This window comes from Mangifera indica, chromosome 20 (assembly GCF_011075055.1).
Source record: "Mangifera indica cultivar Alphonso chromosome 20, CATAS_Mindica_2.1, whole genome shotgun sequence".
NCBI lineage: Eukaryota > Viridiplantae > Streptophyta > Magnoliopsida > Sapindales > Anacardiaceae > Mangifera > Mangifera indica.
In genome coordinates, this window is record NC_058156.1 from 1,780,445 (window position 1) to 1,793,877 (window position 13,433).

The following is a 13,433-nucleotide window of genomic DNA, read 5'->3' on the forward strand; positions in this document are numbered from 1 at the left end:
TTTGGGGGTTGGCTAATGCCAAGAGGTTGGTGTCACCAACCCATTCTTCGTCTGGAAATTTTTCAGACCTAAATTTTCATATTTTATAATCATCAATACAACATTAAACAACATTATAACAACTTTAAACAATAAAAACAACATGAAATCACAACATTAAATAATTTAACAACATGAAATCACAACAAAATTAAATTTCATATGAAGTCATGAATATGAATTTACCATACATTATTTGATTTTCAATTGTTCATAAATAAAAGACATAACGTACGAGCTTAAATCAAAACTAACTTGAATGTGGATGATTTTGTTGTAAAATCTTTACAACAAATGTTAATTTTCTAAATAAATTTAACAATTTTCGTCTCTCCTCCCTTATGTTTAATTTGAATTCTTTATAATGATATTCTCACGAGTTTTATTGTTCAATCACATATCTTCTCTATTGAAGAAGTGTTTTTTTCCATATTGCAGAAATTTCTTTCTTATTGGAACGCTGAGAAAAAAGAGAGATATGGTATTCTCTCTTTCTGCATGCATGAGTTACATCAATGAGGATATTTTGGAAAAATGAAATACTATTATGATATTTTTGTTTAAACTTTGAGATAAGTAGTATATATATATATACACAAATTAAAATAAAAGTAAAAATTTTCAATTTCTCTTAAAATAAACCATTTAAAAAGACATTAAATATACTTCGTATCTATAATATTTGTTACAAATAAATAATATTTTATCCCCCAAATTTTGTTAAATACATTTTCATCATTGTTTATTAAAAAATAAATTTAAAAACTTAAACTGTAACATTGAACTACTATTTTAATTATATTTGCACTAAAATAGTGAAACGTTAAATTGCGCTAAAATAGTGTGATTCAATTAGAATTGCATTATTAATTTTAACTGAAATCGCACTATTTCAATATAATTCTAGTTGAAAATCACATTATTAGAGTGCTATTCTAATCAAAATTGCACAAATATGGTATAATTTTGGTTGAATCATATAATCCATATGATGCGGTTCTAACCTTATTTTCAATTGTAATGGGTGAGATTATAGTTATCAGTATCCTACGATATACAATATATATCTTACAATATGATATAATACAAGTAAAAAATGATACTATTATAAGATGTATCGAATTAATATGATACAGTTAATATATCATACGATATAATACATATTATTAATACATACTGATATACATTTTTAAAGAAATGATAGTATAATAAGGGTGGATATGAAAATTTTTAAAATTTTAATGGTGTTTGTGATATTAACAATAATTTTTTATAATTTTATTAAAATTTAATTATTTTATTTTTTTAAATGTGTATCATACAATATATTACGATATATAATATGAAAAATTAGATTTTTGATACACTATACGTTACATAATTTCACCACCATGAGTAAGATTACAATGTTGGGACCGGTCAAAGTTAGTGTTAGGATTTTGATTTATTTTTAATTAAAGACAATGAGTGGTCTAAGTGATAATTGATTACGTTGATGGGAGATTTATGATTTTTTGTAATGTTGAGGTGTGAGGAATATTTATACTATAATATTTATATATTTTATGAATTACCATAAATACCCTTTTATCCTCAATAATTAATTAATAAATTTGATTTGATTTCAGTCAAGATGTTGAGTCACCTAATTCAAATCATTAGCATCCACAATCTTGTTGGAAGTTTATATGTTTAGTGGGCCGCGCACAGTCTTGGGCCGGGTCGAAATCTTTGAGGGCCAAGCCGCGAAAGGATGGATGGTTCAGTACTCAATAGATCCGGACGCCAAAAACCAACGTAATTCCATTTGACTTCCGGCAAAAGCCAGAGGCACCTGTGCGCCAAAAGCCGTTATTTTTGTTGCAGTTGAAGATTGATAGAGAGATCCATTTTTGCACAAAATAACGATGCGTTCTTTCTCTCTGCATTAACATCAATGAAGGATTAAGGCTACCAGGTACTCGGCTCTTAAACCTCAATTTCACTGGCTGTTGTCTGAAAATCTTTGTCGGTTTTGCGAGAATTTCATACAACTGCTCAAATAGATTTGATATAATATGAATTATGTTAGTTAGAGGGAGTAGATTTTCTTTTTGATGCTATTGTTGTTGAGTTTTTGACAATTAGGTTAGAGAAAGCAAAGTTGAGAGATATGAGGGGGCCGTCACACCGTTTCCAGAGAGTAGATGCGCATGCTGATTGGGTCGACGGTTCATGGACGGTGGATTGTGTGTGTGGGGTGACTTTCGATGATGGTGAAGAGATGGTGAATTGCGATGAGTGTGGTGTGTGGGTTCACACACGATGCTCTAAGTGTGTCAAAGGGGAGGAATCGTTTGCCTGTGATAAGTGCAAGAGCAGGAATAATAGGAATAGAATTCATAATGATAGTGAAGAGACTGAGGTTGCACAATTTTTAGTTGAGTTGCCTACAAAAACTCTGAGATTAGAAAGTTCTTATACTGGTCCGGGAAGGCAGCCAGTCAGGCTTTGGACTAATATTCCAATGGGAAATAGGGTACATGTGCAAGGGATTCCAGGTGGTGATTCTCAGTTGTTTCATGGACTGTCATCGATTTTTACACCAGAGTTGTGGAAGTGTACAGGCTATGTGCCAAAGAAGTTTAATTTTCATTATGGAGAGTTTCCATGCTGGGATGAGGAGGGTAACCACCTAGAGGAAGATAATGAGAATGAGAATCCAATTGATAATGGGGCAGGTGTATTATTCTCATTGTCAAAGGAGAACATTGTGGAAACACCTATGGGACCCTTGGCTGGAATGAGGGAGAGGGAGGAAGAGGGTGGGTTTGATAGGAAGGTGTGTTCAAAGGAGATGAAGTGGGAAGGTGAGGGTGTACATGTTAAGTGTTCTTGGAATGGCATGAAGAAAGAGAGGAGTTTGCTTCGGACTGGTTTGGTACACTCTGGGAAGCGGAAGAAAGAAGACTTTGGTGTGTCCAAAGACCGGAGTGGAAAGAAGAAAGCTGGAGTTGGTGAGAAGGAGGCAGATGAAAGGAAGAAAACTTTACATCCTTCTAGAACAGGTGATATGATGTTCATTGTAATTCTTTGAATGCTCAATGCATGCATATATTACCATGCAAAATGTTGTTCTTCATTTGGGTTGCCATCTTTTACTCTAATGAAAGAATGTAACTGGTGAATTGCATCTTGTTGTAGCTGACATGCACTTGTTGACTCCAAGCTTTTGTTTGTTTTATTCATATAATTAGTGTTTAGATCCAGCAGTGATGCAAAACAATTGGAATTTTATGAAGACAGAGGTCCGAAGTCTTCCAAGACTGACAATCAGATAATAAAGAACGAGGCTGCACAGGAGGATGTGCATCATGAGCCTGTATCAGAGTATTATCTTGCTGAAGATACTGGTTTTGACAGATCCAAGAACAACTTAGGAGCTGATGAATACCCTGTGGATGCCTTTTCTTCTGATGTTTATAGATATTTTCATTCCAATGAAGATGGACTGAAGGAACAAATGACCAGCCATCAACTTCCTGGGGCAATTAAGAGTTCTCCTGCAACTGATGACATTGCTGGGTCAGTTTTAGAAGACAATGATACTGGGAACGTTTCTGTAAAACCAGAGGTATGCTTTCTTGTGATTAAGGCATTTACTTACTTTGTTGATTATTTTTATTAAAGTTCTGGTTTAAATAGGTTTAATGATGGATCCTTTATCCAAAAAAGAAAGAAAAAGGTATATGATAAGTCATTTATCTATGTGATTTGCATATTCAGGCAACATTAACTCTGCTGACATTAACATTTGGAGATATTGCTGACCTCTACTACCATTAATGATTTCCTTTAGAATGATTAATAATAGGGGAGGTCCCATAAAATTTTCACCAATGTTAGGGGAGGTTCCAGATATTTTTGATCGTTTAACCATTGAATTTGACAGACAATGGCAGGTGTTGCGTATTGAATTAAGGGAAAGCAGTTGTCTTTAATTTTAAGGCAAAGATGAGGGGATGTCAGCAAAATTTTCTATAATATAATGTCTTTTAGCCTGTCAACTTAGAATTACTTTTCTTAAAGAGTTTTTCATACATGACATTACTAAGTTCAATGTCAGTTCTTTCTCGTAGTTAGCTTTTGACTTTGATTTGAGAAATGAGGTGATAGTTGAGAATTCTATGAGTTGGTGTTTACTAGCTGAAACTCAGGCTGGGACACTTATGGCTTTTGAAAGCTGGAAACTTGTAGAGGGCTATGAAGGGTGGATAACAGAATGAAAGAGTTAAGTCTTACAACCACCAGGCGGACATAACCTGTGCACCCTCTAAAAATTTTATGTATGCTTCATATAAAGATTGCAGTCTGGGCTTGACTTTTAATAATCTGTTGATATTTATACAACTTTCTTTCCTCTTTGCTTTAAAACTATACCTATGTGTTGAAATGACCTCTCTAAATCCTTTTAGGGAGATAGCATAGCTCTTGATAAAGTAGATGATGGACATGAAGCTTCCACTAAAACTGCTCAGAAACCTCTTGTTGAAGACATGGTTAATGTTGGACCAGAAGTTGGGAATAATCAGGTCATTGAAGATTTAAGTGGTGCCAGCCAGATCTCTGTAATGCCTTATGTTGAAGTGAAAACAGATGTAGATAACGATGATTCTAGGGGTAGCTTGAATTTGCAGTCCTCTCTTGGTGACACTAAAGTACAAAGTAAAGCTTCTAATGACATGTCTGAGAACTCTAAAGTAAATGATCTAAGGACAACCTGTTCAAAATCAAGTGATCATAAAAAGGCACAGGGTGCTGAAAGAACTTCAGAAGCAGGTAGTAATTACCATTCAGATAAAGCTTATGACATAACTGGTGATCCTTGTCAGATTAGACGAGAACTAAATGGTTTAGTTAGGCCCATGGAAATGCAAAAAAGTTCCCCAGAGCCCAAATACAAATCAGGAAGTGTCAAAGAGGAATCAAAATCAGAAGGGAATAGCTTAAACTCTGCAACACTAACCAGCCAGCAGAGAATGGTAGTATCTGTCTGGAAATCTTCATCCAATTTGTCAAATACCGAGGCCTCCAAATCGTCTGCTCCTGAAAACTTGAAACCTGCAGATACTCAGAACTCTAATCTTAATACTAAACAAAGTGTTTCATCTGAGAATAATATTAGTATTAAGAAAGATCTTGCTGTTAGTGGCATCAGCAGGGATGAAGTAAGACAAGATGTGTTGAGAAAATCAGCAAAAGAGCATTCAAAATCCTCCATGAATCCTTTATCAAAAGTGTCACACTACAGCAGGACTTTACATGCTAATTCCAAGCGAACCATGTCAGACTCAAAAAATTCTGTGCCTTTCTTATCTTCTAAATTGTCATCAGGGCACAATGTTGCTGTTGCTTCAGTGTCTAGTGATTCCACTGGGCCAGTGCAAAGTCACTGCGGCTTACAACCACAAAATAAAATGTCAACATCAGGTTTACCTGTAAAAAGTGAAAAATTTAATCAGTCAAATTCTCAGACATCACCTGAGGTGAATTATGCAGCATCTATGCATCCTCTGGCAGCTTCAAATGGTCCTGCTATTCTAACTGATGAAGAGGTGTGTATGAAAGTGCCTGTTGTTTTCACTAGATTTCCTCTTCTCCCTAAGATGTTTACTTTTGTTAATACTTCTAAATTTATTTTTGTCAGCTTGCTTTGCTTTTGCATCAAGAACTGAACAGCTCTCCTAGAGTGCCTCGTGTACCACGTGTGTGCCACACTGGTGGCTTGCCTCAGTTGGCTTCTCCAACTGCAATAAGCATATTAATGAAGCGTTCGTCAAGTTTTGGAGGAAAGGATCAAAGTTTGGTATGATGCTTCTCTTCTCCTAAAATACATGATATAGCTTATCATCCCCATTTGTTAGTGTCTGCAGCCTCTGGTAACAACAATATTAGTGTGGTTCAATTCTGGTAACTAATCTCATAGTTGATACATTTTATAGTTTTCTAGACGAAAAAGCAAGGATGCATCAAAAGATGGGTTCCGCTTATCGTGAGTTTGATGATGAGGCTAGAAAGGTGGACAGAGTGCCATCTTCACAGATCTGAGGAGACATGATGTGGGATAGGCAGCAGATGCTTATATGATGGGTACCTGGGAGACGCCACTCGACCAACACTATTTCAGACAATATCTCTCCCTACTGATTTAATCACCAAACTGGAGCAACTGCAGATTCGAAATTACCAGCCAAGACAGAACATGCAAATTAAAATAGAGCAAAAAAATATGTATTGTATTGATTGATTTGTCAACTTAAATACAACATTACTCTATCAATACAATGACTATTTCCTAGCTATTACCATTGTTAATTCTCAGAATTACAGAGCAGAAACAGAATCCCACAAAAGCACCACTCAATAACAACAAACTGGATTTCAAAAGGGTTCACAAAAACCACCACAAGAAATAGTAAGCCAAGGGCTCCCTTGTTCAGCTTTCGAGAGGCTGACACTCTCCCGCTCACCTTTCTCAAATTTTCTCTCTGCCCCGACATTTCCACCTACTCCTTTTTTCTTCCTTTCCTCAACTAATCTCTTCTTCTCTTCCTCTAATGATATGCCATGTGTCTCTTTCTCCTGTTACTGATTTTTTAGTATAGTTGAGAGCCCCCAATTTTCCTATTTGTTGCCAACTGCCCTCCCTTCTTTATTTTTTCTTCTCCTGAGAGAGACATAAATATTAGTCCTACCAATGTTAGGATTGGGACACTTGTCCTCAATCCAACGGTCACTCTTTATTATAAATATGTGTTCTAAGTTTCAAAAGGGGGGAAGGAAAAATATATTAGGGTTTTGGTTTGAGGGCAGCCATTCTTGGCTGATTTAGGGAGGTCTCCGGCGCCTCGAATGGCTGGAAAATGGGAGGTCTCCAGCGCCTCGAATGGCCGAAAAATGAGAGGTTCCGAACTCCTCAAATTATTTGGTTTATCTTTGTAATGTTTTAGTTAATGTAATAGTTTTAGTTTATTATGTTTTTTGTGTTTTAATTTTGTGTTTTGGTTGAATAAGAGCTGAGTTCCTAACAAATGGTATCAGAGCATTCGATCCAATGGGAAAGATAGATGATGGTCGGAAAAGTAAAGAGTCACCGGAAAATGAGTCGGTGGCTACATACTGAAAAAGTGCCAAAAAAAAAAAAAGAGAAGAAGAAGAAAATGAAGACAGAGGAAGAAGGAGGATGAAAAGGGAACGTCGGCAAGAGTCTGAAAAAAAAAAAATTTACATAGGCAAACGCAAAGAAAGCAGAAGGAAGAAGAAAGAAGGACGAATGAGAAGAAAGAAGAAAAGAAAAAGACAAGGAGAAGAAAGAGAAAGGAGAGAGAAAAAAAATAAAAAATAAAAAGAGGGCTGGAGGGCAGTGGCGGTGGCTTGTGGTTGTGGTTTGCTTGGGAAAATAGAAGACAACTGTAAATGACAGCTTTGGACAGAAAAAAAGAAGAGAAGATGTGGGGCGTTGGAAAGAGAAAAAAAAAATTTAAAAAGTAAAACAGTGGACGGAAAACAACTTTGACATGCAGAGACAGCTAAAAAAAAAAAAAACACTCATCTTGAGGACAAGATGATTTTGAAGGGGAGAGAAATGTTAGGATTGGGACACTTGTCCTCAATCCAACGGTCACTCTTTATTATAAATATGTGTTCTAAGTTTCAAAAGGGGGAAGGAAAAATATATTAGGGTTTTGGTTTGAGGGCAGCCATTCTTGGCTGATTTAGGGAGGTCTCCGGCGCTCGAATGGCCAGAAAATGGAAGCTCCCGAACTCCTCAAATTATTCGGTTTATCTTTGTAATGTTTTAGTTAATGTAATAGTTTTAGTTTATTATGTTTTTTGTGTTTTAATTTTGTGTTTTGGTTGAATAAGAGCTGGGTTCCTAACATTATACAAGAAGAGAAGATAATAGATCTCCAACAGCATTTCCTTCTGTGAAGAAGAATATGCCCTCTGTCTCTAGCACAACTGCAAATAGTGGCCCATCTTCCTCAACTGAGGTCAACAATCATAATGTTTCATCTGTACATTGTTCACCAAGGAATATCTCTGATGATGATACAGGCACAAATTGTGGTCCTGTTCATCGCACTTTACCTGGTAACTATAGGGAATTTCTGTTTCAAAATCTCTCCTAATCAGTACTAATTTTGGCAGGAATACTATTATTATATTATTTAATGGAAAAAAATTGTGGCCTCTGTTTACCTTTTCCTCTGTATTGATCCATATGTAGGGTTGATCAATGCTACCATGAGTGAAGGCAAGAGGATGATTTATGAAGAACTCTGCAATGCTGTCCTGCCAGTATGTTTGCACCTACTGTTTTTTGTATATGCTTCTTTCAGGAGAAGAAAATTGCGTCATTCTTTTCTTTCTTCTTCCTTGTCTCGTTGCTTCTTTTGGCAGCTTTGGCCTCACTTGCGGAAGCATAATGGAGAGCGATATGCATATTCAAGCCATTCACAGGCTGTTCTTCATTGCTTGTTGAACCGACAACAATGGGCTCGGTTGGTTGTTCGTGGTCCCAAGGTAGGCATGAGTTGTTGTGAGCAGTTATCTTGTGATGCGTCTCATAAAGGTCAGGGGCAGTTTTCTTTTTTTTTTTTTTTGTGGTCAAGGGAGGCCTGGCTCACAATTGTATATTATGTACTAATTTGAAATTTTACTCCTTCATAATTACAATATTACCAGATTTAACTGCCTTTAGAATTTGAATTAAATGAAATTACCTCATTCTGTACCAGACTAGTTCAACTAGGAAAAGGTGCAAATTTGATGCTGATGAATCTGAGGATAATGAATATGGCAATGGAAGAACTGGAAAGGAGGTAGAAAGTAAAAGCATGGAGTCACAGAGGGAAGAGTTTCCCAAGGGCAAGCAGAAGGCAAGGAAGAGACAACGTCTAGCATTACAAGGAAGGGGAATAAAGGATGTGCGGAGGAGACAGAAGGCAGACTTGGCCTCTGAAGATGATGAGGTTGATCTGTTTTCCAATTCCAGTGATGAAAGCATGTTTAGTGAGGATGAGACCCATGGCAGTAGTGCATGCCCTGCAGGAAGCGAGGCTTCAGTTAGCTCAGATGAGACAGGGACTGCATAGTTTGGAGGATGAACGAACTTTACTGTAATAAGATCTTCCTAGATTTGGGAGGACCGTCTCAGTTGAACGGTCGAGTCTGAAAGGGCCTCTTCTGCTTGGCCATTGGTTATGCTGCACCAGAGAACCCAGCTACTTGTGCATACAAAATTGCGTGGGATCGCATGTTTTATGGGACTATTGTAATGTCGACGGGCTTGGGTGGATGTTTAATTGTTGGTGCTGCCAAATGTTAAATTAGTGTACATATGAATTTGTTGTTTTTGCAACAATATGGAAATGGAATGTAAGATGCCGTTTTGGGTGGAGCTCTGGACATGAATGTAGAGTCTCTGAGCTTTAAAATTAGGCAGTAGGAAATTACATTGGTATAAATATTTTGCATATAAACTTACCAACATCAACTTTTAAAATAAATTTATTCTATATCACAATCTCAAAAATTTAAATCAAGTTTGTTTAAGTTTGAAAATAAGTTCGGTTCACACAAGTTTAGTTCAAGTAAACTTAAGTTTGAGTTTACTCTAAGAATTAAATATTTTCAAGTTTTAGGGGTGTTTGGTTCGTAAAGTTTACAAGTTTAAAAAATTTTAATACAAATTAATCAAAATGATACTGTTTTGAGCAATTCGTATTAAAATGATGTTATTTTAGTATTTTTTTTATTCAATTAAATATAAAGTCAAATTGTAATTTAAGTTTGACTCTTTTTAAATACACTGAATTCAAATAATTTTGAAATGAGTTATGTGAGTTTGAATCTATCCTTAATACCAATGATCATTTTTATTTAGGTCAAAGGACTATTTCCCAACCCAAGTTTTAATGTAAAGAAAAATACACATTTATAAAATTTGAAAAATTTAAAGTCTCACATATGCATCAATTGTTACTAAAATTTTCTATTAAAGACAAAAATAAAATCGTTACTTTACTAATAATATTACAAAAATATAAAATTGGTTGTATTTCCCCTTAAGTTTTAAAAACTAGCAATTTCACTGAAATATAAAGTTTTCTAATTTTGAAAAGTCATATTTCATCCCCTCAAACTTAAGGTTTTTTTCTTCTCCCTCCAGTCACTATCTCCGATGTCGATGAGCCCTTCTTTCCATTTTATAACCTTGGTCAATGCATGGGAGACGAGAACCGATGCACAAGCGACGAAGAGATCTCAGATCTCTTCATCACTTGTGCGCCACCGTGCTTCAGCCAACCTTTTAAGGTGAAGAGAGGAGATCGTCAGCATCAGAGATGATGGTCGGAGGGGAGAAGAAAAAAATAAAGGTTTGGGGGAGGGGGTAATTTGGCTTTTCAAAATTAAAAACTTTTAGATAAAAGTGAAGTTGTTAATTTTTAAAACTATATCTAATAAAATTTATATATATTTTGATATTATTAATAAAATAACAATTTTATTCATGTCTCTAATAAAAAAATTTAACTTATAATAATTTATGTGTGAAATTTTAATTTTTTAAAATTTATAAATATGTACTTATTTTTCACATTCACACTTAGGTGGGAAATAGTGCTCTGGCCTTTCATTTATAACATGGGGGGACTGCTGTCAATTTGTTTGGTTTGCAAACAGGTAGCCACGTAATTTTCAGCTCAATTAATAATTTTTTGCCAGCGTAATCAGATGACTTATACTATGGAATATATAATACATAAAATATCACGAGCAGTAGATTTAGATAATATTTTATTAATTTATTTAAAAAATTATTAAATATAAATTATTATTATATTTAAAAAATAATTAAAATGTTTAATATATTATTTTATTTAAATATTTTAATACATAATTATTGTAAAATATTTTTATAATATTTATTATATTATTAAAAATAAAATTATATACTAAAAATTAATAAATAATAATATAATTATAATAAAATTAAAATTAATTTTATAACTTTTTAATAATTAAGGTAAAAATAATAGTAAAATTATTTTTCCTATTATTTATTATATTATCATTAATAATAAGATATTATCATATTATTATAATTTTTATTATTTATAAATAAAAAATTATTTGTAAATTAAATTAAATAATATAAATAATAAGCAAGTGAAAAGTTATCTTAAAAAAAAATTGTTCTTGATTTATCATCACGTGAACCATTGAAATAAAAGGTTTACGGCGAATTTATTTGGTAAAGCTTAAAGTTTATCAAAGTTAATATTTTGAAGGCTTTTGGATTTATTCCCATCCAAAGTGTGTTATATTTATAAATTTTTATTTCTTAATTTTAAAAATCTCAAATACATATTCATAAGGGTTAAATTTATTAGTTTCAAGGATAAAATCGTTATTTTATCTGTAATATTAAAAATAACTTAAAATTTAATTTTATTTTTTCTCCCTCCAAACCCCCTAAAAATTAAAAGTTTTTTCCCAAACCAAATTTTAAAAAATGACATTTCCCCCTTAGGATTTAGTTTTCAATTTTTGATGTCAAATCTGATGTCATCACTAGTGATAAAAAGTCCCTAATATATCACCATACTTTGACAGTCTCTCTCCTCGCCTCTAAAACTTCGATTGATGAAGATCTCATATAAGAATTCATCTTCCCAGATGTTTTCTTTTGGGAATACGATCATTTTCCTAGAAGAATACGAGATCTTCGTCTTTGTTGGGAAGATGAAAAGTTTTGTTTTCTTATATGAGATCTTTGTCAATCTGTAATACCCTCAGATACATTCTAGGGGCATTTATATCTTTTGGTCATACTTTGAGACATTTCTAGTTTTAAATTTATATGTTGAAATGTATGTGTGTGTGTTATATACAAAGCAATTACAAAGAAAAACAAAGATATGTATATATATATATATATATATATATATATATATATATATATATATATATATATATATTAAAAAGTATGTAAATATATATATAGAGAGAGAAAAGTCAAAAAAAACAACTTTTATCCTTTTTCCATCATTCTCCCGTCTCTTCCAGAAGAAGGCAGTTTTCTTCCTTTCCTTGCTGTGTTTTTTAAGAAAAGTGAGTGATTTGGAATGGTTTTGAAAGATAAATAAGGAAGGAAAAGAAGCAGAAACACTTTGGAAGTCTTGGTAACCAAAAGATCTCCTTCTTTTCACTTTAACTATGTTTATACATATTGGACGCATGTTATATGAATATGTTAGTGTGTTTTAGTGTTGATTTAAGGTGGTTTTGGTGATAAAAAAAAGCAAGACAAAGAGGAGGAAGCCAACTTGTAAAGGTTGACTTGAAACAACATAAGATGTATTATCTTTGATATGTTTCATGTTTTATGCTTTTGGTTCCTTGGATCTATATTATAAATGATGATTTTGAGGTCGAAAAATGTTGTTTTGCCATTTGGGGTATCTATGTGTGTGATTTTGTTGATGACAAAGAGTTGAATAATATTTACAGTTTTGCCACTGATTTTGTCCCATGTTTTGGTTGTCTTATCTAATGAATCATGAGTACTATTATAGGTTGTTGGAAAGATCTCTGAACCCTCTTTTCATTGATATATAGATTGTATGAATTAGAGACCGTTTAGACTATTAAATTGCATGAACAAAAAAACTGTCTTACCAAATAAACAGTGAAGACAGTTTTTTGCCATTGACTTCATCCCACGTTTTGGTTGTCTTGTCTGATGAATCATGAGTGTTATTATAGCTTGTTGGAAATATCTTTGAATCCTCTTTCCAATGATATATAGCTTGTATGAATTAGAGATCATTTGGACTGTTAAAGATTGTATGAACCAAAAAGACTGTTTTACCCAAATAAATAGGGAATACAGGTTTTTGCCACTGACTTCATCTCACTTTTTGACTGTCTTATCTAATGAATTATGAGTGCTATTATAGCTTGTTGGAAATCTCTTTGAATCCTCTTTTCAACGATATATAGCTTGTATGAATTAAAGACTATTTAGACTGTTAAATTATATGTAAAAAGAAGGTTACCCTATCAAATAAACAGTTTCGTAAACAATATTTCACAGTTTTTGGAAAGAAAGAAAAGGAGGAGAAAAAGGAAATGAAGAAAGAAAGAAAGGAAAGGAAGGAAGAAAGAAAGAAAGGAAAGGAAAAGAAGAAGGAAAGAAAGAAAAGGAAAGGAAGAAAGAAAGAAAGGAAAGGAAAGGAAAGGAAAAGAAGAAAGAAAGAAAGGAAAGGAAAGGAAAGAAGGGAGAGAAAAAGAAAAGAAGAAGAAAAGAAAGGAAAGCAAGAAAAGGAATTTGGGGCTCAAGATTC

At 33.6% G+C, this 13,433-nt stretch overlaps 1 protein-coding gene across 1 annotated transcript; it reads left to right on the forward strand.

Moving 5' to 3' along the window:
- The first annotated feature begins 1,783 nt into the window (after positions 1–1,783).
- LOC123204768 lies at positions 1,784–9,481 on the forward strand. The gene is made up of 10 exons (XM_044621567.1): positions 1,784–1,996; positions 2,167–3,086; positions 3,276–3,652; positions 4,494–5,633; positions 5,726–5,884; positions 6,021–6,070; positions 7,958–8,172; positions 8,309–8,379; positions 8,482–8,604; positions 8,820–9,481. Exons 2-10 carry the CDS (start codon positions 2,192–2,194, stop codon positions 9,174–9,176), a joined length of 3,387 nt encoding a protein of 1,128 aa, XP_044477502.1. The 5' UTR covers positions 1,784–1,996; positions 2,167–2,191; the 3' UTR covers positions 9,177–9,481.
- Positions 9,482–13,433: the final 3,952 nt, after the last annotated feature.